General features: G+C 49.5%; 10 protein-coding genes across 10 annotated transcripts; 3 read left to right on the top strand and 7 right to left on the bottom strand.

Annotated features, from left to right (window-relative positions):
- The first annotated feature begins 81 nt into the window (after window positions 1–81).
- Window positions 82–1,305, top strand: V1518DRAFT_380691 (uncharacterized protein). Its single transcript, XM_066901645.1, has 4 exons — window positions 82–159; window positions 213–318; window positions 380–507; window positions 582–1,305. The coding sequence occupies exons 1-4, from the start codon at window positions 132–134 to the stop codon at window positions 1,112–1,114; spliced, it is 795 nt and encodes a 264-aa protein (XP_066761132.1). The 5' UTR covers window positions 82–131; the 3' UTR covers window positions 1,115–1,305.
- Window positions 1,306–1,628: 323 nt separating this feature from the next.
- On the bottom strand, window positions 1,629–3,952 carry V1518DRAFT_152232 (uncharacterized protein). Its single transcript, XM_066900785.1, has 5 exons — window positions 3,506–3,952; window positions 3,389–3,450; window positions 3,130–3,331; window positions 2,361–3,074; window positions 1,629–2,305 (listed from the first exon to the last, which is right to left on the bottom strand). Exons 1-5 carry the CDS (start codon window positions 3,706–3,708, stop codon window positions 1,924–1,926), a joined length of 1,563 nt encoding a protein of 520 aa, XP_066761131.1. The 5' UTR covers window positions 3,709–3,952; the 3' UTR covers window positions 1,629–1,923.
- A 154-nt stretch (window positions 3,953–4,106) lies between these two features.
- On the top strand, window positions 4,107–6,178 carry V1518DRAFT_411564 (WD40-repeat-containing domain protein). Its single transcript, XM_066902881.1, has 3 exons — window positions 4,107–4,575; window positions 4,634–5,455; window positions 5,510–6,178. The coding sequence occupies exons 1-3, from the start codon at window positions 4,198–4,200 to the stop codon at window positions 6,101–6,103; spliced, it is 1,794 nt and encodes a 597-aa protein (XP_066761130.1). The 5' UTR covers window positions 4,107–4,197; the 3' UTR covers window positions 6,104–6,178.
- Window positions 6,179–7,282: 1,104 nt separating this feature from the next.
- Window positions 7,283–8,990, top strand: V1518DRAFT_411561 (uncharacterized protein). The gene has a single exon (XM_066902880.1). The coding sequence runs from the start codon at window positions 7,434–7,436 to the stop codon at window positions 8,520–8,522; it is 1,089 nt and encodes a 362-aa protein (XP_066761129.1). The 5' UTR covers window positions 7,283–7,433; the 3' UTR covers window positions 8,523–8,990.
- V1518DRAFT_411560 (eukaryotic membrane protein family-domain-containing protein) lies at window positions 8,709–10,957 on the bottom strand. The gene has a single exon (XM_066902879.1). It carries the CDS (start codon window positions 10,761–10,763, stop codon window positions 8,982–8,984), a length of 1,782 nt encoding a protein of 593 aa, XP_066761128.1. The 5' UTR covers window positions 10,764–10,957; the 3' UTR covers window positions 8,709–8,981.
- V1518DRAFT_411559 (acyl-coenzyme A:6-aminopenicillanic acid acyl-transferase-domain-containing protein) lies at window positions 10,958–12,656 on the bottom strand. Its single transcript, XM_066902878.1, has 2 exons — window positions 12,422–12,656; window positions 10,958–12,354 (listed from the first exon to the last, which is right to left on the bottom strand). The coding sequence occupies exons 1-2, from the start codon at window positions 12,458–12,460 to the stop codon at window positions 11,206–11,208; spliced, it is 1,188 nt and encodes a 395-aa protein (XP_066761127.1). The 5' UTR covers window positions 12,461–12,656; the 3' UTR covers window positions 10,958–11,205.
- A 23-nt stretch (window positions 12,657–12,679) lies between these two features.
- Window positions 12,680–15,320, bottom strand: V1518DRAFT_431424 (aconitase family-domain-containing protein). Its single transcript, XM_066906191.1, has 2 exons — window positions 15,026–15,320; window positions 12,680–14,975 (listed from the first exon to the last, which is right to left on the bottom strand). The coding sequence occupies exons 1-2, from the start codon at window positions 15,209–15,211 to the stop codon at window positions 12,849–12,851; spliced, it is 2,313 nt and encodes a 770-aa protein (XP_066761126.1). The 5' UTR covers window positions 15,212–15,320; the 3' UTR covers window positions 12,680–12,848.
- An 840-nt stretch (window positions 15,321–16,160) lies between these two features.
- Window positions 16,161–17,080, bottom strand: V1518DRAFT_152097 (uncharacterized protein). The gene has a single exon (XM_066900784.1). The coding sequence runs from the start codon at window positions 16,965–16,967 to the stop codon at window positions 16,224–16,226; it is 744 nt and encodes a 247-aa protein (XP_066761125.1). The 5' UTR covers window positions 16,968–17,080; the 3' UTR covers window positions 16,161–16,223.
- Window positions 17,081–19,666: 2,586 nt separating this feature from the next.
- On the bottom strand, window positions 19,667–20,839 carry V1518DRAFT_411550 (uncharacterized protein). Its single transcript, XM_066902877.1, has one exon. The coding sequence runs from the start codon at window positions 20,761–20,763 to the stop codon at window positions 20,029–20,031; it is 735 nt and encodes a 244-aa protein (XP_066761124.1). The 5' UTR covers window positions 20,764–20,839; the 3' UTR covers window positions 19,667–20,028.
- Window positions 20,840–22,753: 1,914 nt separating this feature from the next.
- On the bottom strand, window positions 22,754–24,474 carry V1518DRAFT_403825 (major facilitator superfamily domain-containing protein; the record flags this gene model as incomplete). Its single annotated transcript, XM_066901876.1, has 4 exons — window positions 22,754–22,965; window positions 23,012–23,103; window positions 23,156–24,208; window positions 24,263–24,474. 4 exons carry the CDS (start codon window positions 24,472–24,474, stop codon window positions 22,754–22,756), a joined length of 1,569 nt encoding a protein of 522 aa, XP_066761123.1.
- Between the last annotated feature and the right edge of the window lie 229 nt (window positions 24,475–24,703).

The following is a 24,703-nucleotide window of genomic DNA, read 5'->3' as shown; positions in this document are numbered from 1 at the left end:
TCGCTCAGTCTGCGCCGCGCGATATTCAGGGGCTCAGATTCGATGCCAAAACCCAAATCTTCGGCCTCGATCTTCACGACAAACATATCACCACATCGCACATCAGACAGTACTGCTGACAAGACAGACGTATGTCGACGATCATGGGTGAAAATTTTGGTACGCTTAACGAGTCAGATTGCCGTGGACATTCCGGATTTACCCATGAACAGAGCAAATTATCCGTGACCGGATAGCGGTCAACGAATCCGCGTACCGGAGAATAACGAAGCAAGTACAATCAATACAACAGCTCACCTTTGCCGACGCTGAAATAATGTAGGTGGTCAATTTGTCTTGGCATACCTCCGACCAAAAGCTGATTAGCCGGCGCATGAAGACAAACGGCTCAACGGGACCTCAACAAGGCCCTGGACCACTACGAGATTCAAGTTATGAAGTGGCAACTGCAATTTGATGTGACTGCGAAGGAAAGCGCCGTATATGAGACACAGCGCGAACAAATCAGTACGTGCACCTGCTCTCCTCTTGTGTCCGCTTTACGTGCAACCACTAACGCCGTCTCACTTCCTTAACAACAGAAGACACATACGACCGGAGGGTCGCAATCTCGCGCGACCTAGAGTCTGAACTTTCGGCCGCGCGCCTTCGTCGTACCCAAGTCGAGGAATATGACGCCTACGTGCGTACCGCACTCCATGGCGACAATCTGCATTCCCGCGACGAGCTTGATCACGCAATCGCTCGTCTCAATACTGAGATTACCGAGCTAGAAGTTCAGAAAAATGAGTATGCAAATCTGTGGCGTGCGCGTAGCGCACAGTTCGGCGAAATCGTCGCAGCACTGCAGCGCATGCAGTGGCAGATTCACGAGGAAAAAGAAGAGCAGGATCGCAGAGAGGGCATGGATGCCGACGAAGACGCACAAGATGCATCGGCTAAGGATGGTGATAAGGACTCGAGAACGCAAGGGCAGCTCGAATCTGCAGCGTCTAGTGCGGACGGAAGCCGGGTACAAACGCCTGCTGTGGAGCTCGGCAATAGTCGACTAAACGTGTCCGGAAGAGCAACCACATCCGATTTTACGAATTTAGAAGAGAACGAGACTAGATAGACGAATGTTAGCGATCAGACGATGTTACCTGTGTATCGTATGAGGAGCGTAATTGTCTCCCGCAATATTGCAGAAGCTGTTGCTAATTGAGAGCAGCTTGTACAAGTAACTCGAATAACTTCTCTTTAAAAACTGATTAACTAGACGGGTATAAAAACCGAACCCGAACAATAAATAACGATAACTAAGAAACACACGCGCTATATACATGCTCCACATTCCGCATATACACCCTCAGATCTGCAACTAAATATCGACACCTAGATCCTAAAAATACGAATAAGTGGCCCAGATGATTCTTTACATAGGTTAGTGAACACACGAAAACACATAATAAATCGAGTCATAAATGGCAATTCTAATATTTCCACTGATAATTTCGACTATGTAACCGTTGACATAACTAGAAAATAAAAATTATGACTAAGATGAACAATAAATGATGATAAGATTTTTGTGAAAATGCTTGACAGAAATCTCGCCAATACATGCCAGAATAAGTATCAGCTGAATGATGCCTGAGCCGACTGTGCGCCTGAACTTGCAGACAACCAGCCCCATGCACTGTGATGGTTGATGAAAGACAATGCGTTGAACTATGCTGATGCCAAAATACTTGCGAACATTGGGTAGTAAAACAAAGTAAAAACACGAAAACCGGCTACTCCGAACTCGATGCGCCATACCTAACTGGCAAGGCGAAATTGGTATTTCAATGTATAATCCACGGACAGCATAATGATAGTGATCCACTAAGTGAATAATGAGCGGCGAAGGTGAGACTTTTGGGTACGTGGTGACTTGTATACTCATTTGAATGGGAACGGCAGATTGAGCTGTTGGGCCCGGATGTCAGCCAACGGCGCTGCAAACGAAGAAGACCGCTCCTGAAATGAGTGCGATGATTTGACCATGTGAGATGCCAAAGACTGCGCGCCAAAAGAGGACGATGAAGTGCCAGAGAATGTAACCGTTCGACGCATGCCCTTTCGGAATCTGTTCATTTCCCGCTCGCACGCTTCCTTGTACTCACTGGCATCCATTTCAACATATTGCTGAGGCACGCACATAGATCGGTGGTTGGAAAAGAATGAGCTGTATCCGCCATCCAATATATATATATCAGGGTAGTGGAGCTCTGGATAGCTGTTCATGTTTAGATGTCTGTCACAGCTCCGCAGATGTGTTGCCCTGTCTTTGTTAGTGTCGAAGCAAAGAAGTTAAGCCAATAAATGAAGAAGTATACATTCTCGGTGCTCGGTGAGCAGAATACTCGCAGTGAAAGATCAAGAGGCATCTTTCCTTAGGAGGGTTCTCAAGAAGAGCTGTCTCGAGGGCATCCGCCGAATTCATGTTCACCGCGCCTGTAATATGTCCGCCTTCAAACTCGTACTCGAATCGGCAGTCAACTATAATTAGTCTATCGTAGTACTGACAAAACTGACCGCGCATGACATTGATCAGAGTATCCGAGCTGATTCGCTTGAACGCATCGTCCTGTCTGTCAAGAAAGTAGCACGGAAGCGGGACATTTCCTGGAGTTGCCGTCTGAGGAGAAAATGGCGACATGTTCTTTGAGGCTGCCGCAGCCATTACGTTTTTGTTCTCGTTGACCTCGGCTGCCAAAAACTCGTCGGGTCTCTGGAACATGCTCTGCGTGCGTCTGACTTTGGCTCGTAGCATGTTATGGCTAGGCCTGCTGACCATATTTGCCAACGGAGAGTCCGCGGAGGAACAATCCGTAGCCGGCAAAAATCCACCTGCCAGTGATGTATTGGACGTGGGAGTGTCTAGTCCGAAACCAACAGTCTTGGGTAGATGCCTGGCACTATCAGGTGAATTGGAAAACGCTTTGTCAAGGTCGTTCGCCGTGACGGACGGCGCGCATTCAAAATTGGGATGGCTCCGGAGGCCGATCGATCCAATTGTACGTTGGCGAGCAACTGCGGCAGGCCGACTTCTGCAAAGGAATGTCAGACCGGGAATCACTAACGAGCATAAGAGCGAAAACTTACATCAGACGCGAATAGTTCTCATTAGTGGATGAGACTGAGGACGTAGACGTCGACGACGACGTCCGAGAGAATTTTGAGCTATATGTGGATGAAGACGACGAACTGGTAGAGAGCGCCGGCCGGGACTTGTGTGGCAATGGAGAGAGGTCCATTGGGTCACCGCCAGGGGATGAGAGGAGATCACCAGGCGGAGTCTTTTCCACTGCGGAAGGAATGAGTGAACGATTTAGAGTGATATCATAAGCATAGATCGCCATACCTTTAGACTGGCCGAAAGAAAACGACTGCAGCAGAGATCGTCTTGGAGTAGGCTGAACAGGACTGCGGCAGATGTTAGATATGACTGAGATAGTGGTCGAAGCAGATCTAGACTTACCTCTTCGCGATGTGGAAGTTCTGAGATAGGTCTGCTGCCAGTGTAGTGGTGGGAGAGTCGAAGGACGCACCATAAGCCACCTCAAAGTCGCGAAAGGCCGGCATGTTGGGCAAGGAGACTTGATGAGAGTGCGAAGTACGACGAAAAATATTCATGGATGCTGCGGGAGGTGGCATTGCAGCCAGTGGCGAAGAGCGGTCCATCCTTGTCGCGGGTACCGAGTAAAACAGCCGGAGTCGCGGGTTTGCGAAGAAAACGTATCGAGCTCGAAAAGAGGTCTGAGCACAGAAGGAGAGTTGTGCACGAGAAAGCAAAAGCAAAAACGCCAGCAGCACAGCAAGGAAAGAGCGAGCGAGCAGAAGAACGAAAGACGGCAGACCAAGGGAGGAAGAGAACGAATCGAGCGTCTGAGGTTGGCAAGATCAGACAAGGCGGCTGCCAAACGAGCGCCGCGTTTACACTTCGCCCGATTAGTCTTAGTGGGGCGCGCGGCGGGTTACTATGGTAACGGCGCGTTGAGTCTTGCCAATTGCGGCTACGTGCACACGTGTCAGCTGCAACAGCGGTGCATTCCGCTCAGCTCTGGCTCTCATTTCTGGCCCACGGCGAAGATCCTAGATCGCAGGCGCAATCGAGACTAGCTGGTCTGGGGAGCGCGTGGATCTCCGATTGTCTTTTGCATATCGCATCAAATGTCTTGCCGTCTGATTTGTGGGCCTGGTAACTGTCAGCCTGCCAAGGGTTTTGCGAGGGTTCTTGCAGTTTCAGCCCTTAGCAACGGTTATTGGCTTACACGTAATGTCTCCGCCGCACTTTCGGTGACCAAACAAACGCATGACGTTTCGCTACCACGCAGCAACTTTCCGGCCTTCACAACTCCCAACGGTGCGCAGCACGTGAACGGAAAAATTCTGTCTGTAAGCGTTCGACGGTACGACCACGAACAGCTTCTCCGCACACCAGTGTCCAAGAAAATGGCTGCGCCGCTAGAAAGAATCAGTACGGTGCACAACCCAGTACTACCGGCGAGCCATACCACTCCAGAGCAACGGTTTTGGAGGGCTTACAAGGTACTATGGTGGTCTCTTTACGTGTACTCATCCGCTGTTCTAACATCCACGTCTGCAGACACCGCTCCTTGTTAAAGAGCATGGTGCAATTACGCATATCAGCTTTTGCCCAACGAGTCCTTATGACTTTGCTGTCAGCTCTGGCGCTCGTGTGCAGATCTTTTCAGCCAAGACCCGCCAGGTTGTGCGCACAATTGCTAGATTCAAGGAAACCGCATATTCGGGCGAGTTTCGACAAGATGGCAAACTTGTCGTCGCTGGCGACGGCAGCGGCATAGTCCAGGTGTTTGATGCTCAGTCACGGGCAATTCTCGTAACGTTGAATCCGACGAGCCAAGCGACCCGCGTAACGAAGTTCCACCCAAAGGCATTGTCGACTCTTCTGTCGGCATCTGACGATAAAGTTCTTCGTTTATGGGATCTCACGTCGTCAACTCCTGTATCTACTTTCAAATCTCACGGGGACTATATTCGTGCTGCTAGTTTTTTGTCACCAACTTCAGAGTCAGTTCTCACAGGTTGCTATGATTCCATGATTAGAGTCTATGATCCACGAACACAAGACGCTCCCGCGCTCTCGCTATCCCATGGTGCTCCAGTTGAGGCCGTTCTGCCGCTAACGAGTACCACGGTCGTTTCTTCTGGCGGACCGACCATCAGAGTCTGGGATCTCGTTGCTGGAAAGATGGTCAAGGAACTGTCCAATTTCCAGAAGACTGTCACTTCACTATATTTTGGCGGCAGCAGCGGAAGTCCAAACGGTGAAAATGCAATGCTAGCTGGTGCTTTGGACGGCCACGTCAAGTTGATTGACACAACCAATTGGGAGGTCAAGTTTGGCTGGAAATTTGGAGACGGCGTTCTGTGTACTGCCATATCAGTATGTCATCGAATCTGTTCAATTCTTATTACTGCAATTGCTAATGATTTTTAGCCCAATCAGAAGCATTTTGCGACCGGTCTCACGTCGGGCGTCCTATCTATTCGAACGCGCAAGACTGAACCTCGTGTCAAGCAACATGTGAAGACCGAAAAATCCGCTAGCTTTGCACGAATGATTCGCGGGGCTGACTACAAAGGAGAAAATGAGCAGAAAATTGTGATCGACGAATCCTACACGCCTCGCCGGAAGCTTGCTCAGTTTGAACGACATATGAATGCATTCCGGTGGAGTGAGGCTCTTGATTCCGCGTTTGTTCCCGGTGTCGCACCAGAACGGATAGTCACGGTATTAGAAGAACTAAGACGACGGGGCAAGGTTCGCGTGAGTTTGTCGGGTCGAGACGAAGGACAGCTCGAACCATTAATCAAGTGGGCCGTCCGGAACATCGACGATTTCAGGAATATTGAAATTCTTGCTGACTGGATTGCATGTATGATCGACATGTACATTGATGTCATCGAAAAGTCTTCAGTCCTTGAGGAATTGCTTCAAGATTTTCGCAAAAAGATGCAGAGGCAAATTGAAATTGCAAAAGACGCTCGACAGCTTGAAGGAATGTTAGAGATGCTGATCCAAAGTCACTAAAATGGAGTTTTTCGTTTGGGTTACTGGCTAGAATATATAAATTCAATGAACTTAATGTAGTTTACATTCTACAGTGCGGTACATCAGGGCTCTTCCATATAGCTACACTGCACATTGTGCGGAAGTCTTGGACTAAATCTGGCTCCGTAACGAAAACATTCTAGTCTCGGGTCCTCGGCTGCTGACAGCCTCATGACGCGGTACTCCATGCTTCGCAACAGCTCTCCGCAGAGTGCAAAGTGAGAGATTCGTTACTCGAAGCCGACACAGGGTTCGCTCATTTACCCTAACCGGCAGAGCTTGCTATTCGTTCCTCCGATATACCCCGCTGGCAGTTCGGATTTTAGCCCGAGCCGTCCCGGAGCGAAATAGCTTTCCAGCTTCAGGTCATCGCTAGCGGACTTGTCCTTGCGTCAATCCAGAGGTCATCAAATTCCTCCTCTATCAATGCTGGAGATTGATCATGGTTCTACGCGACTAGCGTATCCGCGGGAATGATAGCGCATGCTTTCTAGCCTGCGCCTTGGTACGTCGGAACGGCGAACAACTCGTATGGTGGCCTCGTACTGGTCTGCTCCGATGGCGTTTGTAGTTTTGCGGCGGCAGTTCCATGATGGCGCGGCTCAAGAGTATCAGCTCGATAACGGACATGTATAATCCACTCTCTCGACCGAGCATTCTTAAGAGGATTCAATCGCCAGGTCCCGATGAGAGAAGGACCAAACGACGACTTCTTAGCGGTTCGGAATCGCGAAGTAGAAAGCAAATAGTACATAGCAATAGACGTCATGCTGCAAGACAATAAATGACATCTGATATCAAGTAGTTTGTAGCATGGCAACAAAGGCATGGAGAGCGAGCAACCCGAGCAAAAGCGAGGCGGCTCTAGCCCTCGGCAAGCAATGCAATGTGCTCGTTTGACTGATGCGGTGGCGTTGCGAACCAGGGGGCAAGGCCGAGACTGGTAGGTTATGCCTCGTATTTGTTATCAGATCTCGTATAATCCTCGGGTCGACGACCGTTGCAGCCGAGTGGGGTGACGCCTAGCCCGGTAAGTATGCAACGTTGCGCGCGACGGTTGTGCCGCTTCCGCGCCAAATGCTGCGCCGCTGTGCGCGTTTGCTAGGCCCTGCCGCCGGAGTGCGCGACAAGTTTATAAGGCGCCTTGCGCGCTGAGCTCCCGGATTTCCTCCAGGTCGTTCTCAGCTGCACGTACTTCACATTCATTGCCACTGCTCTGGTGTTCCCAAGTTTTAAGGGCACAATTGCTGCTTTGTGATCCGCTGGTCCTTTTCTTCTGCATACTTACTGTCCGACGAACGCACGTACGATGGATATCGTCCTCGAAGCCGCCGACGCGTACCTGTTCGACTATGTCTACGCGAAGCTGTTCCCCGTCCCGCAGGCCGTGGCGGCCTTGATTCAGACCGCTGGACCTTCAACAGATCTTGTTACGTCGCTTGCGAAAAACCTTTCGCTCTCTTACATTCCTACCCAGCCCTACAAGACCACCATCTTTACCGCCCCACCGACTGCTTATCTGTCCACCGTTCCTCGTGATAACATTATCCGGGAGAGCATCTCGCTATTTCTGCTCGTCTGGATTTTCGGAATCGTTCTCTATTTCCTATTTGCGTCGCTCTCGTATGCGTTCATCTTTGACAAACGCACCATGAACCACCCAAAGTATCTCAAGAATCAGATGCGCATGGAGATTACACAGGCCATGTCATCTATGCCATGGATGTCGCTGTACACTGTTCCGTGGTTCGTTTTTGAAGTCAAGGGTTATTCTATGTTATACTGGGATCCCAATGAGTACCCTAAATCTTATCTCTTCTGGCAGTTCCCTCTCTTCATTGCATTCACCGACTTTGGCGTCTATCTGATTCACCGCGGTCTCCACCATCCGTTCATTTACAAGCACCTTCACAAGCCTCACCACAAGTGGATTGTGCCTACTCCGTATGCGTCGCACGCTTTCCACCCCGTTGACGGATATCTTCAGTCTCTTCCTTACCACATCTTTCCCTTCGTGTTCCCACTCCACAAATTTTCCTACCTCCTGTTGTTCACCTTTATCAATATCTGGACCATTTTGATCCATGATGGCGAGTACATGACGAACAACCCTGCCATTAATGGTGCCGCTTGCCACACCATCCATCACCTTTACTTCAACTACAACTACGGCCAGTTCACTACACTTTGGGATCGCATCGGTGGATCGTATCGCCTTCCCGAGGCTTCACTGTTCGACCACAGTGCCAAGATGAGCAAGTCAACCTGGGACTCTCAATCGAAGGAGATGGAGAAGATAGTCAAGACTGTTGAGGATACCGATGACCGCACCTACGCATCACCCGCTTCTGCCGCGCCTGTTTCTGCCGCGCCTGTTGAGACGAAGAAGCAGAAATAAGGAAGTCATCTTGCTTCTGCTGGTTGCGAGTTACACATGTGACGTCACGCATTCGGAAATGGAGATTTCATGTGAATCTGGGGTTTAGAATTAGGGGTTTTGGAGAAAATTATTCTAGGTTGGTTTTTGTCAGTTTATTTCCTCACCCTGTATTACTTGAATCGGGCTATGCGTTTTTTTTTTTTACAGACACGCAAAATTTATTCCTAATTTCATTCACCCACAACATCGTGTAAATTATAATTGAGATGCGCATTAATACAGTTAGCTTAAGATATCATACAACTTCGTCAAGCGCGGCAAAAATGAGCACAGACCGGAACACACAAAGTACAGTCAACCGGACATTTTTTTACTAGCTTCCCTGAGCTATGTCGGTAGCTGAATAACCATTACGCCAAGCACGCCGCCCAAGAGATATACACGGTTCCCAAATCTCGTGAACAAGTAACACAAAAATTACCATATGTATTTTGCAATCATTTGAAACCTGTTCACGTCTTGCAAATTCATTGACTTCTTCTTTTCGTGGGATGACAGTTTCGTAGCTGGCTGCGGGTCCTCGTCGGGATCCGGCTTGGCCAGCTCTTGTTGAATGCCTGACCCCATGTCGACTAAACGCCAAAGGCCGCCTCGTCGTTGTCCTGATACTTTTTCATCAGCATAAGGATCGTCGTTCGGAGGCGGCGCCGCGCCGCCGACCTGAGCCACTGCTGCCTTCGCTCGTGCCTTTGCCTCCATGAACTCCACAAGATCGATGCGGCGACGGCTATACTCTAACAACGTCACCCCGAGCAGTAGCTTTATCACAAGAAGTAGCAAATACACCGCCAGCAATATACCGAGATAAAAACCAAATTGAATAACGCCTTCCAACGATGACGATAGATGGTTCAGTATATCCAGTCCGAAGGAGGAAGCAAAAGTAACATTCGATGTACTTTGAGAAGTGGACGTCGTCCCTGAACCAGGGCCATCAGCAGGAGATGGCTCCGCAGATTCATGAACTTGTGTCGGCAAGTCGAACTGACTATTCGCCATGATCATCTGCACCAACTGGGTATTACTCTTCACAAACACGCAAAACAGAGCCAGCACTGGCACGCCAAGACGTTTCGTCACATGGAGTTGCTTTCCTGCACCCACATCTGAGTTGCGGATATGGTCTCGGCAGAACACATCCAAGAACCGCGAATAGACCTTCGGTTTCAGCTTGTTGAATTTCGCAATGTACGAGTGCTTTAGCCAATCGACGCATACTTCACTTCCCAAAACCACGACGGCAGGACCAAACAATGCGCCAATGAATCGGTTCCAGCCTTGCCAACTCTGCGGTACGACGCCGCCGGTCGACCCAGACACTTCAACAATATTCCGGAGACCAATAATCAGAAGCATTGCCCATAACTGAAATCGCTCTGCGATATCCGCACACGTCATTTGAAATAAATTTTCGCGCTCAAATCGCTTGAATACTGTCGACTTGATCTCGCCAAATTGGTTACTTAGAAGCAAAGTAAGAAGAGCATTCGAGTAGGAGTTAACCGCAACATTCAGCGTGATCATTTGACAAAACAGCGCGGCTGAATGCAGAAAATTATAGACCACTGCGATCGCACTAAACAAGTACATCTGAACCGGGTTCGCGAGTGTCGGTCCAGCAAACAAAACTTCAAGTACGTCCTGTCCAAAACTGCAAAACAATTTGTCGGCAATCTCGAGCACATTAAACATCACATAAAGCTTAACCGCGCTCTGCCCGCGGATGTTGTGATAAAGAATGCTGCCATTGAGACTCGTGAGCAGGTATATAGTGGACGCGAGTACCGCAGTCTTGATGATGTCGACCTTAAACGCGGGAAGAACTGTAGACGTCTTTGCATTGGGCAGATAAGCTTTCATTACTCTTACCACCGCGATAACGAAACGTAGCGGGAGAATCGTAAATGTGTAGAGGAACGAGTCGACGCATATCAGAAACCCAACGAGCATGACTTTTTCCAACGCAAACGGAATCAACAGAAAACTAACGATCTGGTCGAAATTAACTGGTTGAGTTATCAAAAGTTCTTGATCATTACTTCGTGTAACGTCGGCCTTAAGGAAAGTCCACAGCTTCGTGACTAGCGGCGTGTTGTGTCGCGTCGCGGGCCGTGATGTTAACTTGCTCCGCGACGGCACGCGTCGCGCGACGTTCGACATTGTTGCACTTTCACCCTGTTGTTGAGCCGTCCCATCCATGACTGATTACACTAATGTAAATCTCCCTCTCATCAATAAATTGCAATCTTTCTGTTGATAGCGAAGTTAGGCGGGAGTCGAAGGCGAAATATTGTGTGAACTTTCTGCCGCGTAGTTACCGCGCGGCGCGATTCCAAACCAAAAATTCCGGAGAATTAAAGTTCGTGATTTCGAATGGCACGCAAAGCGGCGGGGTTAAGTTCTGCCCACGATTCGTATTTGACGACACGCAGCTTATCTAGTACGAACTGCTGAACTAGCTGGTGATCAGCATTTTTGAAGCATGATATATGTTAACCCGCCTAACTTCTGCGGCCTTCACTTAGAACAAGAATGATCAGCAATAACATTCATAAACTCGCTTCTACGTACGTATTACACAATATTGTTGGATTTCCCTTCAACAGCCCGTCTGTAGCAAACCTAGTGCCCACATAGAGGACTAAAACGAAACCTTGAAGGTCTCAAGCACCTGCTTCGGTCTGCCGACCACAACCCACGCCATATCTTCCGTCAAATCCATGACTATCGAAAACACTGTCTGCATTTCACCAAGCAATCCTGGTTGACTCTCGTCATTTGCACGGCAAATCGAGTTCGGGTAGTTGTCCTCGTCCTTCAAGAACCCAAAGATTCTTTCCTTCTGCTCGGTCTGAGTCAAACTCGAAACAGGTTTTCCCTTTTCATCGTATTCAGTAGCCAATTCCTTTATCCGCTCATATCGTTCCTTCGTATCGACAAGCCAGATCACTTCATTCATATTAGGACGATCTTCGAGAACGTGGTTTGTGTGATACAACCGCCTCTTATCATCTCGGTTGATCACGAAAATACCTTCCGGACCCAATTCCCAGCTCTGAGCATGTCCGTCTTCTTTGCCATCAGCAACTCCAAAATGGCCCCAGCAAGCCGCGCCACCGCCATACTGTGTCTCAATCCTGGACTTTGCGTCCGCGACACTCTTAGATTCGAGGACCAGTCGTAGTAAAACGTGTAGTGGGAGCAAATTAGTATTCAGATTTGTGGCTCTCAGCGCATTGAGGCACACGCCGACGTGCTCAGAGTTAATACCGACCTTCGCCAGAAGTCCAGCCTCGGTCATGGTCTTCAGATGACGCGCTTGCGATGGCGAGTCCTTGGGCGTCTCAATTTCCAAAAACACAAGATTACACAGCTGCGAAGTTTGCCAATCCCAGTTCTGTGCCAGCCATTGTTTGGTGCCGACAGTCTCAGCGAACGTTGTGCAGCCGTCGGGGGGAATAGGCAGCTTTTCAGCTTCGTCGTTTTCTTCGTCGTCATCCGAATCGCTGTCCTCGACAACCATAGTAGATTTCTTCGGCTTGGCAGCCAAAGCAATCTCCGATCGCGCATTTAGTGCGATGATGTCATAGAGCGGAACTTCAGCGCCATCTGCGATACCTCTGAGCTCATCATGGAGGTGAGGGACGAGAGTCTCAATTGTCGTCGAGAATTTGGCGGCAAGAGATTTGACAGTTCCAGGCGACATACCCGCATTGTTGAAATACGTGGCGTAATTCACCAAGCACGCCTGAATCTGAGACCGAGCAAGAACGCCATGCTTGAAACCGATCTGTATGGTTCGTCATATCAGCTCACTAAGTGCACTTACGGTATTGCAACGGCTCTCTTTCACGTACCTCGTAGTTCGTACCACTCAAATGCAAGATGTTGACCATTGATACGTCGCGTATACTGATTCTCTCTGAAGTACAAGACTAGGATTCTAGAACCGGTCAGATTATCGTCACTGGGTCAGAATTGTGATTGCTTCCGCCCGCGATCTTGATAGGGCGGAACTTGAACGGGGACTGTGCGGCTGCGGCTAGCTCCTCTTCGGCGTGCTTCGTCTTGGGCTCATCGCTTCTACGACGGCTTTTCCGAGGAAAATTCACCAGTTCAACTTCAAACATAAATCTCTAACAACTTGGTCAACTAATGTACTTTTAGATCTTATTCTAAACAAAATGGCCACATCGCGATACAGAAAGCGAAGGAAAAGAAAAACAATGCTCTTAAGACGCCGAAATTTATTACAGTTGGTTCTCAGATCATACAGCTATTTGACTACCACTCGACAACGTCCGGGACACCAGGCACCTTGCCCTGAATGATAGGTCGTACAAGCTTGGAACCGCCCTCCAACCAAGGGAAGTTGTTACGTCGGAATTCCTCGTACGTGGCGATCTGGTCCTCGTGCTGCAAAGTCAAACCGATCTCGTCCAATCCATTGATCAAGCAGTGACGCTGGAATTCGTCCACCTTGAAAGTAGCCAAAACTTCACCGGTCTCAAAGTTGCGCACCTCCTGCTTAATCAAGTCGACCGTCAACTCCTTTCCGGCGTCGGCAACAGGAATGATCTTCTCATCAATAATATCGCCAGGGATAATCAAGGGCAACAAGCCGTTCTTCAACGAGTTGCTATAAAAAATATCACCAAATGACTGGCCAATAACACACGTAATGCCGAAGTCAACAAGAGCCCACGGAGCATGCTCACGCGAAGAACCGCAGCCAAAGTTAGGCCCTGAAACGACCATGATCTTGGAGTTTCTATAAACGCCCTTGTTCAAAATAAAATCCGGCTTCTCCTCGTTAGTAACTGGATCAAATCGGTCGGCCCAGAACAGTCCAATCTGAAGACCAGTCTTCTTGATAGTCTTCAAAAACTGCTTAGGAATAATAGCATCCGTGTCAACGTTAGCACGACGCAAAGGCGCAGCGTAACCACTGAGAACCGTGAAAGGTGGGAATCCTTGGCCAACGGCACCACTGCTCTGCGGCGCAGCAGAAACTTGTTCCCTGGTATCAACAAACTCGTTGATCGGAACATCCGAATCGGAGGATGACTCGCTATCTTCGTATTCCGTCTCCGAGATTTCAGACGCGATGGAGGCCGAGGACGGGACAGAAATTTCAATCGGGGCCTTCTTCTCCTCAGTGTAGTAGTTTCGAATATCCGTGATATGTCCAGTGATGACAGCAGCAGCAGCCATAGCGGGACTCATCAAGTGAGTACGACCACCGGCGCCCTGACGGCCTTCGAAGTTTCGGTTAGACGTCGACGCGCAACGCTCATGCGGAGACAGAATGTCGGGGTTCATTCCCAAGCACATGGAGCAGCCAGCCTCACGCCACTCGAAACCGGCATCGAGGAAAATCTTGTCCAAGCCCTCGTGCTCGGCCTGCATCTTGACCAGACCAGATCCAGGAACAATCATAGCCCGCATAACATTAGGAGCTTTAAACTTGCCTTTGACAACATTCGCGGCGGCGCGTAAATCTTCGATTCTGGCATTGGTGCATGATCCAATAAAGGCCTTATCAATCTTGATCTCCTCAATTGGCAAGTTGGCGGTGAGACCCATGTACTCAAGAGCTCGCTTAATGCTCGCCTGCTTCGCAGGATCATTGGGATAAGCGGCAGGATCGGGGACCCTGCCAGTCACAGAAACAGCATCTTGTGGCGACGTGCCCCAGGTGACAGTCGGAGGTACATCCTCACCCCTGATCGTCACTTCAATATCGAAATGAGCGCCGGGGTCCGACTTCAAAGTCTTCCAGTACTTCAGAGCCTTGTTCCAATTTTTCCCCTTGGGTGCAAGAGGTCGCCCCTTCAAGAATGCAAATGTGGTAGCGTCAGGCGCAATCATGCCAGCACGGGCGCCGCCCTCGATAGACATGTTGCACATGGACATACGGGCGTCCATAGAAAGTTCGCTAATAGCAGGACCTGCAAACTCAATAACGCAGCCGGTACCACCAGCAGTGCCGATTTGGCCAATAATGTGCAGAATCAAATCCTTGGATGTAATGCCTGGGAGAAGCTTGCCGGTAACGTTAATCCGCATGTTCTTCGACTTGTTCTGAATGATCGTCTGAGTAGCCAAGACGTGCTCGACCTCGGAGGTACCAATACCGAAGGCCAATGCGCCAAACGCACCATGGGTCGATGTGTGCGAGTCGCCACAGACAATGGTGGATCCAGGAAGAGTGAAGCCCTGCTCGGGACCGATAATGTGAACAATTCCCTGACGAGCGTCATCTAAACCAAAATATCGGAGACCGAAATTCTTAACATTCTCCTCAAGTGTAGTCGACTGAAGGCGAGAGTCCTCCTGCGTGATAAAAGTAGAGAGGTTCTTGTAGTTCTTTCGCGAAGTCGTGGGAATATTGTGATCAACAGTAGCAAGCTTAAGAAATTAGCACAATTCTGTAGTCAGATAGGATCCACGGTACCTACAGTACAATCTAAGCGGCGAACTTTTCGGTTAGCCTTTGTGAGACCTTCGAATGCCTGAGGCGAGGTAACCTCGTGCACTAAATGGCGGTCGATGTAGAGAAGGTATGTCCCATCTTCGTCGCGGACAATGTGGTCGTCGAAAACCTTGTCATACAGTGTTCGTGGTCCAGAAACGGCTGACGGCATAGTTGCAGTGTGGACTGTGGAGAGTGCAGACTGAGAAACTGTCGAACAGGGCCAGGAAACAGGAGAATATATGTGGCCTCGGCGGCGAACGCCCCCGAAAAAAAGTGCGGAGCGCTGAGGACCAAGCGCGAAATAGAGTTTAGAGCTGCATCTGCAACATAGTCCCCGTTATTTGCTGAGCAAGGGATCTACAGTGGGCCTCGTTTATACTGGTGCCATGTTACCAATATATGCCGCCCAATGAGGACCGGCGTGATTCCAATCTGCTTATGCTCTGACGCCGGCCAAGCTTGCGCCGTAACCGCTGCAACCCGGCTGCAGTTATGCCGTGCCGCACGCCGATATCGGCCAACGGTACTCACTTGCTATGAGTCAAGCCGTGATCGCTCTCGTCTCCGCAGTGCCGCCGATGTCGGCCGCTGTCCACGTCGCGTGCTGTCGCTCAGGCAGTCGTGTTTGTCTATTCTGGCCAGCAACCAAGTTACCGGATTAAGCTGACTATCTAGGTGTAATGATCCTGCTATCTGTTTTGGTAGTGCTCGAGTGACTGAGACGGGTGAACTGCTGCAAGAACTTGCGTACTGGCCGTGGCGCGGCGTAGTTCTTCGATGGCCTCGTGCGGCCCACTAAGAAGTAGTGGGCCGCAGAACGGAATCTGACTGGGGCAATACATTGCGGTATGCCAGACGCTAGATTACTGCACTTCTAAGCTGTTCAGCAGTTTGCTTGGCTTTCAGTTCTCGAATATCAAAGCAAGGCCGCTGGCTGTGTCCGCCTGTGTTGATATCTCACGACGGACCGTTTAGTTACTATGGAGCTCCGGTCAAGCTACGGCACGAGCCGTATGATACTACTACCAAGCCCAAATTGCCCTAAAATTACCTGATCAAATTAAATATAGGAGATATCTAGGAAACCCGCAACCCAGAAATACAATTAGTTCCTCTCCTTCCTGCGCCCTAAACCGAACTACCCCTCTTGAAACGCTCGCACTCCAGAAACACAAATACGTTTACATATATATCTGCAGCGAATGTCCGAGACCACCTGCAGTACCGGAGTTCTCATAATCAACAAATGCATCTCGATAGTTATAACCCAACAGAGGCGTATCTGGCGCGCTGTAGGGTTCGATGAATCCATAATGGGACCCGTAGTTGTCAGGAGACGTCAATGAGCCGGCCGAGTCTTCAATCTTATAAAATTGTGCCGAATGTGGAGGTGCAATATCTGCTGTACCGACAGAAGATTGCAACGGCGTCGAAGTCTTGTGAATATCTGGACATGCCCTGGGCCAGGAGCAGGGATTGATTGATGGGACAGAACATACAGAGTAAGAATAATCATGCGACAATGATCGCGGCATGCTAGATTGCAGTGCTGGCGACGCTGAAAGTGAAACAGTAGAACTTGACGCAGTGGAGTCACTCAGCTCCCGATGTCGGCTGATCGGTTCCAACAACTGCTTGTCGCGTGCATTCAAAACGCTGTAGTCGACGTCAAAGTTCGAATAAATTTCCATGGTCACTTCAAATTCGTCCAAAAAGTTGTTTGTGTTGAAGTTGATATACTGCAGGCGGCGATAGAATGTAGGAGGTGTATAACATGTCTGCATTGACTTGGGTAACCATCGCAGTTGCAATCCATATCCTTTGCACGGTATGTCATTATTTTCGCAATTCACACAAGTTGGGAGGCGCTCATCGCAGCGCTTGTGTCGTTGTCGGCAAGTCAAGCATCCTAAGGTAAAACACATGAGTAACCGTTGGTATATCGAAAAGAAGCAACTGTAGCTTACCTGTTCTTGACCTGGGTTGCTTATCCACCCTCTTTCTGCGCGAAGAACAGCCACAGAATTTCGTGATGTTCGCCGTCATTGGGAAATAAACGTGTAGACCGCCGTAAGTGAGAATATGCCAGTCGATAGCACCAAACCGGCCAGAAGAGCTCAACAGGCTTCTAGTGAACTATTACCTAACGCTCAAGAGGCTAGCGCGGTCCTCCGTTCATATATTTTATAGCCATCTATGCAGCAGTGTGAAGCATATAAACAGCTGACTCCGTCGGCAGCCAGAGCTTTGACTTCATCAGTGACTTGAGAAAGGTACACGCTGGCACTGGCATGGTCTCCCTGTGCGATTTCCAGAACCATTAAACTTCATGCTCTTGACACCGAGTCCTGAATTACTCCAGGTCAACCTTGATCTTGTATCAGTCGCGACGTTCTGTCAGGATGAATTGTACAACTCCAGAAAGTGGGGTAGTGAGCGCAGTCCTTGGAGTGCATGAAGAATGCTATCGTTGCTAGTATCGGATATCGTACCCCCCCGGCAACTTCGCAAGGTTTCCCGTGTACCGTCACGGAAGGAGGTAAAACTTAGTCCCAGAACCTCGATGAAGCAATGCACGTGCTGAACATCGATGTCTCTGAACTAAAGTGCGCCTGCAGGAAGACAGCAAACTATCGGAAGGACGATGCATGCGGCCGAAACCTTCGCTCAGTATTCTCCACAAAGTGAAACTACAACGCTCCCCTACTTCAATATCTACATATGCAGTCTCATGTTCCTCTCAGTCTCCACTCAATATCCTTGCGCCTGTCTTAAGAGTTGTAGACCGGACACAGCAGTTGGTATGGAAATCGAGAGAGAAGACGACCAAGACAGATCTTTAGACCGTCCGCAAGGCAAACAACAGGTACAGCATCGGCAGAAAGGCAGCGTAAGGCATACTGCCGGTTTCCCGAGGTTATTGCTTTTTCCCAAGACAAAGTTCTCAAAGCTGACAAAATGGCCATCGTTGGGCGTAAAATCGCATGAACAGTTCAATTGTCCCTCGGGGCGGATCCGCTGATCCGCGGAAGTGCTGTCATATTCTGAACGACTAGGCAGGATCAGTCATGATCGAACAACAGCAGATCTTGTGGACTCTGAGGTCATCGATGCAAGTGAGTCAATCCTTTGTCATAACAAAGTTCTAACCGTCACATGAAATCTTCCATCCATTGCTGTTTCATGTCTATCCCGCAGGACATGCAAGATCGTGACTATCTATCAGCCAAATTGAACTGAACTCACCGCTCGTTACTATGCAGGGACTCTGTTGAGTCTGGCAACGGCATTACTCTTCTAGACACCTGCAGCCACAAGTTCCGCGCGCGTATGTAAGCAGCAGCAAACTTCAGTTCTTGGCACTGTACGCAAATCTGGAAAACGTCGAGTACGGCGCTGACGAGCTCAGAGCACCGCTACTGCCTTGCGCTCTGAGCAAGGACAGTTAATCTGTCAAGCTGCCGTCGGCCCGGCATAGCTCGAATGCCACGTTAGAATGCCGAATAACTAACAAACGGCTCGGAAATTCTCGTGGTGCGTGCTACGATCGAATCCAAGCGTTGATAGTGGCGCTCTTGCACGCTCGCTAAGGACTGAATATTACGAGGCAGGTGCTAGTACAGCGTTGGCACGTCTATATCTCTCCGAAGATCATTCACAGCCGAAGACTCTCTGGTCATGGTTATCATTTCCGTAGCTACTCAATGCAGATGCTACGCATGTCAATCTCTGTTTCGTTATGGCAGTGCCATAAGCCAATTAGTGGAAATCTGATACCAGCGAGGGCTGCCCGTTCGAGTGCCGCTCTTGCCGCGTTCAATAGTATATAGCATCGTCAGGGCAGAATCGGATCAAACTCCCGCAATTCGACAATACACTGGCGAGCGTACGGCACCACTGGTAGGAGGCTACTGCCGTGTCCACTCCAGGTCACTGCCGAATAAGGCGCGTCGCTTAAAAAGTCTGATCGCAGTCCCTCAGCAGAGCCGGTCCGGCAAATAGCTCTTCCGGTTCCGCCCAACCTAGCTCGGCTAGAGCGGTGCGGCTTGGATTGGCTTGGCTTGGATTTCGCGCAATAGCCAGCAGAGCTACAGGCGTACAGCCGTCGAACTCTGCACGGCTCATTTGTAGCGCGCAAGATCTACCAGTCGCCCGAATCACAGACCACGGCGGCCCGCACATGCTCCCGCCTTTGCCTGCAATTTTGCAGCCGGTCCGGTCGGATGATGTTCTGTCGGATGGCGAAAATCCGAAAACGCACTCTCGAAGCATGGAGCTCGGGCCACGACTTCACCACTTCAGAGAGCTACAGCCACACGGCGCCAACAACCTAGCTCTAGCTGCATCGCACACAGCTGTCTGCCAGCCTGCGCGGCATGCGCATCACCGGTTCGCGCTGTCAAGAACAAGGTTTGTGCGCGGCGTAGCACTTCAGCTCTGGCTCGATATACCACCGCCGCGCGCGTGCACATGCGGCCCACGGAGTCGAGTTTCGGCTGTGAAATATGCACAACGAACGCGGCGCCACTGACAACGCCACATAGCTGCAATGGCAGTTGGAGTTCGTCAGTCGAGAAATGAGCCAGATTAACACCAGCTACAGTTGACACCGTGGTGTACGTTCGTGACCTTGAACGGTAGAGCAAGCGGATCAGAATCTCCGACTGTGCTGGAGGTAATAGAGAGGAGTCGCCAAAGCTCAAGCGGCTGGTAATGGCACGGCAAGTCTGTCTACCAAGCTCTAATATATAGTTACGCGCCATGCAATGTTTGAAACTATTGAACACGATATCTAATTTACAACTAATTAACACATTAATCAATACCAACAATCGGCGAAACTCGCCATGAGAACACCAAACGCAATTCGCCGAATCCAGCTGTAGAGCCACGAAATTCCGAGATAAACCGAGTAAAAACACCTCCCAAATTTTCGTCAGTGCGTAATTCTGTACAAAAAGATCTTCAAGTATGTACAACACGGAACTAGAAGACTCCGTTGTAGATGCCGTCGTGAAGAGCGACAGGTGCCATTCCGCTGAACGGTTCAGTAAGCGAATACTCGTAGCTCTGAGGAAGTCGCACCGCCGACGTGTAATCAACCATTGCCGTCAAGTCATCCGCGGATGGAGAGAGATAAGGCGAGACGTATGGCGACAAGTAGGGCGACGAATCTGTGCTGTCGGCGTAATATGGCGAATTGGCAAATGACGGGATCTCAACGTAAGACAGCGGCGACAGATTGACGGATTCATCCTCCTCAGACACTGCAAACAGAAATTCTGGCGAAGACGCAGAAGTAAATGCATGTTCCTGCTTGATGTGATGATTGATGCTCTGTTCATTGTCGGTCTCGTCATTCTGTGAATGGTCGATATCGAGCTCGGAATATCTGTTTAGAAGCTCTTCGACCTCTTCGCCGCGCTTTGAATAATCATCGGTGTTGAAAGTGATGTACACCAAGCTGTTGTAGGATGTATCCGGAATCGTCGCACTCTGCATCAGTCTGTCCGACCAACGGAGAGAAGAAGTGTAGCCCGCGCACTTTAGATTGAGTCGTTCGCATGTTCTGCACGTGCCAGCACGTTCATCGCACCGCTTGTGTCGAGCACGACAAGTGAGGCATCCTGATCTTGATCGAGGCTGCTTATCGATTCGTCGGCGGGTGCTGTATGACATGTCCGATCGCGAGGTAGAAGTGTTGTTGTTGAAGAGAGGCATCGTTGGAGTCAAGAAATGGCAGTTAAGAAGCTCGTGGGGACGGGACGAGGACAAGTGCGGGGAAGACTGAGGGCATGAGCGGCTTATATGCAAAGTCCCCACTCGGTAAATTCATTTCTCCGAAATCAAAGGCGGCGCAGACTTTGTGAGAGGTTGCGCGGTCTGCACGGACGTCGGGGGGCAACAAACTTACAGACGACTACGGATTAATATTTTCCCTTGACTGACGCTGCGGTCTGATGCTCAGCATGTGACTTTTGCGCTCGCCCCGTTTCTGGCCTGTCGCGCTAGACATGCGGTGGCGGCCTATTTTCAGCCCCGTTGCTCCGAACTATGCCCAACTTGTTCGGCATTTTGAGCCCTGGGAGGCGGCGGTGACAACAAGAACAGACGCCGGAATAGTTCGGCGAAAAGAATGCAAGGTTTTTCCAGGGACGCGCAAGTGTTGCTACACAACGGCGGACAGTGAGGCTGTGTCAAAATTTTTTCGCCGTTCATCGGGCGAACCTTAACCTCGGTGCAGAAATAGAGAAATCGAAGCCGAAGTAAGTCTGGGAGGAAGGGCGCACGGCGCTGTCTCACCGGCTCGCAGTTAATTTTTTCGGTGTCTGCTCTCATGGGCCGGTGTGGGCCGTGTGTGGCGTTTGTGGCTAGCACGGAACAACCTATTTCCGTTTTTCGGGTCCGTTAGATTCGATCGCCTTCCACCATCTACTGCTCTTCGCGCTACGCCAAGATTCCGCCTCAGAAGCCATGCTTGCTACCATAGATATTAAGAAATTCCCTCGCTCACATGCAATGCCCAAAATCGCTCATTGAGCTAGCCGTTTCATGACTTTATTTGGTGCAACTTTCATCGGGAAATTGGAGTGGGTTCTGATACTTTACTGGCTCGCGTAGCCCGTGAAAAGCAGCGCAGCTGTACAGGTACACGACCTTGCAATGGAGACACATATTTCGTCCCCTGGCAGCGACCGCAGCGAACTGATGTTCCTCGCTTGGAGGAAAAATTCTATACACAAATACAGAGTTTTGCGCCGTCCTAGCTGTCTGTCCTGCGAACGACGCCGTTCGCTTGGGAGCCCATTTGCGCTGCTCAAAGTTGAGAGGTTGAGTGGCTGTGCGAATATGCGATGTCGTGGCATGCGAACGCGCGGCAAAGTGGCGCAGCTCGGTGGGCACGGGACCATGAGTACAAATGCACATTACAGTGCGTGTCTTTAATAGTGGGCGCATCTTAGTCCGCCATCAGCGTCACCTCGCGTGGGCACTTGCAGGGGTGGCTGAAGACTTTTGCTCGGCAACTGAATCAAGTGGGCGTTGAGCTAGCAAGCCATCGGCGCACGCCTCAGCGTCGACGCTACTTTTATACCCGATTCCAGGTACGGGTTCCTGCTTGTGACATTTGCAGCCAAGAAGTTTAACAAATAGCAGTTCGGTTACGGAACGCCATTCAGCAGTCGTGCAGTGCCTATGGAGTTTCGCTTGTAGGACGGTGCGGAGCACCGAAAGCTTAGAGCCAGTGTTTCGCCGAGAGAGATCGAGGTGCACCTACTATGCAGTAAGAGCCAACCACACGAAGACGCCACTTAAAGTCAAATACGGTTCTAATTTGCCGCATAAAAGGTTATGATCTCCAAAGACAGTAATCTCGAAGGCAGAGGCTGAAAGAAGCTTGGCGTCGGCCATCTGACAGCTCAAGGTGAACCGGGCTAGAATCAGCTGTGATCTACACAAAGTTCATTTCGCAGTTACCGTGGCACCATTACTTAACGAAGGACAAATCCCGCAGAATCTCTGGCAAACAGAGAAAAATCGCGAGTGAAATGCACTATCATAGTAAATAGTAGCTAGTAGTAACTGGTCCGCAGAGTAGACCATTAAAATGAAATGGATCTACATTACAATTAAGAACATAAAACTAGTTAACTCATGACAATATGACTGTTTTGCTCTGACAGATACTCGATCCTGACCAAACATCCTTCAGCTAAGCTCTCTCTATCCTCTCAGACTTCGGGTCGACTGACTCCGCGGAAGAAATACCCTGGTCAGCTTTCAAGTCCGAGTTGGTCCATGCGAATTTGCTCCGGCTTCTCAAATATTCCCCGTACTTGTAAAACAAAAATGGCGAGGGTGCAGATGCGAGAATAATAAACGACAATAAGGCCGAAGCCCAAGCGTATCCAAGCTTGTTGTACACTGCGGACTATTAGCCGAAGCACAAGATTAACTCAGCCACACTTACTTTGGACAGAGAAAAGAGGAAACGCTGCAGCAAACGAGCTTCTCAAAAAGCCATTGGCTGCCAAAGCGGATGCGGAGTATGGGCGGTATGCACTATTATGACTGTCAGTTGCGCGCAATAACAACACCAAAATTTCATACTTACTCAACAAGGTAGGTAAAAACTCCAGAAAAAACTAAGATAATGCCAAATCCAAACGGAAGTCCAGCGACAATTGGGACCATGTAGTGAACGCTTTTGTAGGTTGTAAACGAAAACCAGAACATGGCGACAGGAACAAACAAACTGCCGACCATGGCCTGAGGTAACCTAAATTCTGGCCGCGCTGCACCTTTCTTCAAGGATAGCTTTGTATACTGAGATCTCCAATAAGGCTCGGTGCTTACTCCAAGCAAGATTCCAGTAAGAAGGCCAAGAAAGGTGAGACCGACATACTGCGACTTAAAATTGTGGTTATTCTTAAAGACGAGAGGGAATGCTTCAAAAAAAAGATACATGACGCCGAGGATGAATGCTGTATAAAGACAGAGAAAAAACACCATGACCTCCATAAATAGCAGTTGAAATGGTCGTTTGACACTAGTGACTACCGTAGCTAATATAGAACGCTGGTCTTTCTCAATAGGCGCATAGTACGATTGATTTCCCGTAGACTTCCGAAGTTTCTGAGCACGCCATCGTAGCAAAACCGGCGAATATGTTTCGGGAACAAAGAAGAAAATAAGCGTCAGCATTGTGAACGTCCAGATAATCATAATGTAGAACACCCATCGCCAACTTCTGCCGTGCACAATAAAGTCTCCGAGTAATGGACCGAGGCAAGGTCCCAAAAACGGTGAGGCAGTAAATACCATCATCGGCATGCCAAGTTGTGATTTTGAGAACATGTCACTAACTGTACCTCCAGCCACCGACATGAACGCACTACCAGAGAGTCCTGATAACAGTCTATTCACAAGAATAGACACGATATTATGTCCGAAAGCAACTGGAAACTGAAACGCCAGGTAGAAAAAGAAAGACACCAAATAAATGATTCTCCGGCCATAAAATTCTGACAACGGCGCGTAAAACATAGGTCCTGCACCCATGCCAAAGACGAACACGGTCAACCCTGTAATGACAGTAATCTCATTAACTCCGAATTCCTCTTCTAAGTCGTCATATGTAGCCGTATAGATAGAACTCGACATGGCCCTATCATACGTGGTCAGCCAAGCTATCATGCCATTGTATGAACCCAGCACTTACACACACAGCGCGCCGACACTGGTAATTATGGTCGCCACCCACTTTCTGAATGCAGAGAAATTCAGAGGATTCTGCGGATCATCTGGTTCCCATACAACCTCCAGCATAGTATCTTGGACCGTTTCCTCGCTTGAAATATTCAGAGCGCTGCATTCCGCAGCTTCTCTAGCGACTTTGTCGCCATTGACATCAATTTCCTCGAAGCATCCCATCGTGTTCATAGAGCGCTAAAAGAATTTCTTTGAAATTCAAAACTGCCACTTCACTTGCTTAAGTTGCCAGATGCTGTCAACTCAAGTCCGGCGATATATTTTGGAAAAAAACGAGTAAAGCTATTCGCCGAGAACTGCGCTGTACTACCTCACTGCGTGCGCGACGAAAGCTGTGCAGTTGAAATGCTTCCTATTACATACCATGGAGTGAATATGGTACCGCGCTCTG

The sequence above is a fragment of the Limtongia smithiae genome (genome assembly GCF_038497785.1).
Source record: "Limtongia smithiae strain NRRL Y-17922 unplaced genomic scaffold V1518scaffold_2, whole genome shotgun sequence".
NCBI lineage: Eukaryota > Fungi > Ascomycota > Lipomycetes > Lipomycetales > Lipomycetaceae > Limtongia > Limtongia smithiae.
This window is presented reverse-complemented; position numbering and strand designations above follow the sequence as displayed.

Bases quoted from the DNA above. Each gene is read 5' to 3' on its own strand.
- V1518DRAFT_380691 (XM_066901645.1), top strand. From the start codon at position 132: ATGTCGACGATCATGGGTGAAAATTTTG. The intron at 319-379 runs GTAGGTGGTCAA...CGGCGCATGAAG, and splicing joins TTTGCCGACGCTGAAATAAT to ACAAACGGCTCAACGGGACC. The intron at 508-581 runs GTACGTGCACCT...CCTTAACAACAG, and splicing joins GACACAGCGCGAACAAATCA to AAGACACATACGACCGGAGG.
- V1518DRAFT_152232 (XM_066900785.1), bottom strand. From the start codon at position 3,708: ATGGACCGCTCTTCGCCACTGGCTGCAATGCCACCTCCCGCAGCATCC. The intron at 3,332-3,388 runs GTATGGCGATCT...TTCCTTCCGCAG, and splicing joins TTCTTTCGGCCAGTCTAAAG to TGGAAAAGACTCCGCCTGGT. The intron at 3,075-3,129 runs GTAAGTTTTCGC...ATTCCTTTGCAG, and splicing joins GAGAACTATTCGCGTCTGAT to AAGTCGGCCTGCCGCAGTTG.
- V1518DRAFT_411564 (XM_066902881.1), top strand. From the start codon at position 4,198: ATGTCTTGCCGTCTGATTTGTGGGCCTGGTAACTGTCAGCCTGCCAAG. The intron at 4,576-4,633 runs GTACTATGGTGG...CCACGTCTGCAG, and splicing joins GGTTTTGGAGGGCTTACAAG to ACACCGCTCCTTGTTAAAGA. The intron at 5,456-5,509 runs GTATGTCATCGA...AATGATTTTTAG, and splicing joins TTCTGTGTACTGCCATATCA to CCCAATCAGAAGCATTTTGC.
- V1518DRAFT_411561 (XM_066902880.1), top strand. From the start codon at position 7,434: ATGGATATCGTCCTCGAAGCCGCCGACGCGTACCTGTTCGACTATGTC.
- V1518DRAFT_411560 (XM_066902879.1), bottom strand. From the start codon at position 10,763: ATGGATGGGACGGCTCAACAACAGGGTGAAAGTGCAACAATGTCGAAC.
- V1518DRAFT_411559 (XM_066902878.1), bottom strand. From the start codon at position 12,460: ATGGTCAACATCTTGCATTTGAGTGGTACGAACTACGAG. The intron at 12,355-12,421 runs GTACGTGAAAGA...CGAACCATACAG, and splicing joins TGAGTGGTACGAACTACGAG to ATCGGTTTCAAGCATGGCGT.
- V1518DRAFT_431424 (XM_066906191.1), bottom strand. From the start codon at position 15,211: ATGCCGTCAGCCGTTTCTGGACCACGAACACTGTATGACAAGGTTTTC. The intron at 14,976-15,025 runs GTAGGTACCGTG...TAATTTCTTAAG, and splicing joins TTCGCCGCTTAGATTGTACT to CTTGCTACTGTTGATCACAA.
- V1518DRAFT_152097 (XM_066900784.1), bottom strand. From the start codon at position 16,967: ATGTGTTTTACCTTAGGATGCTTGACTTGCCGACAACGACACAAGCGC.
- V1518DRAFT_411550 (XM_066902877.1), bottom strand. From the start codon at position 20,763: ATGCCTCTCTTCAACAACAACACTTCTACCTCGCGATCGGACATGTCA.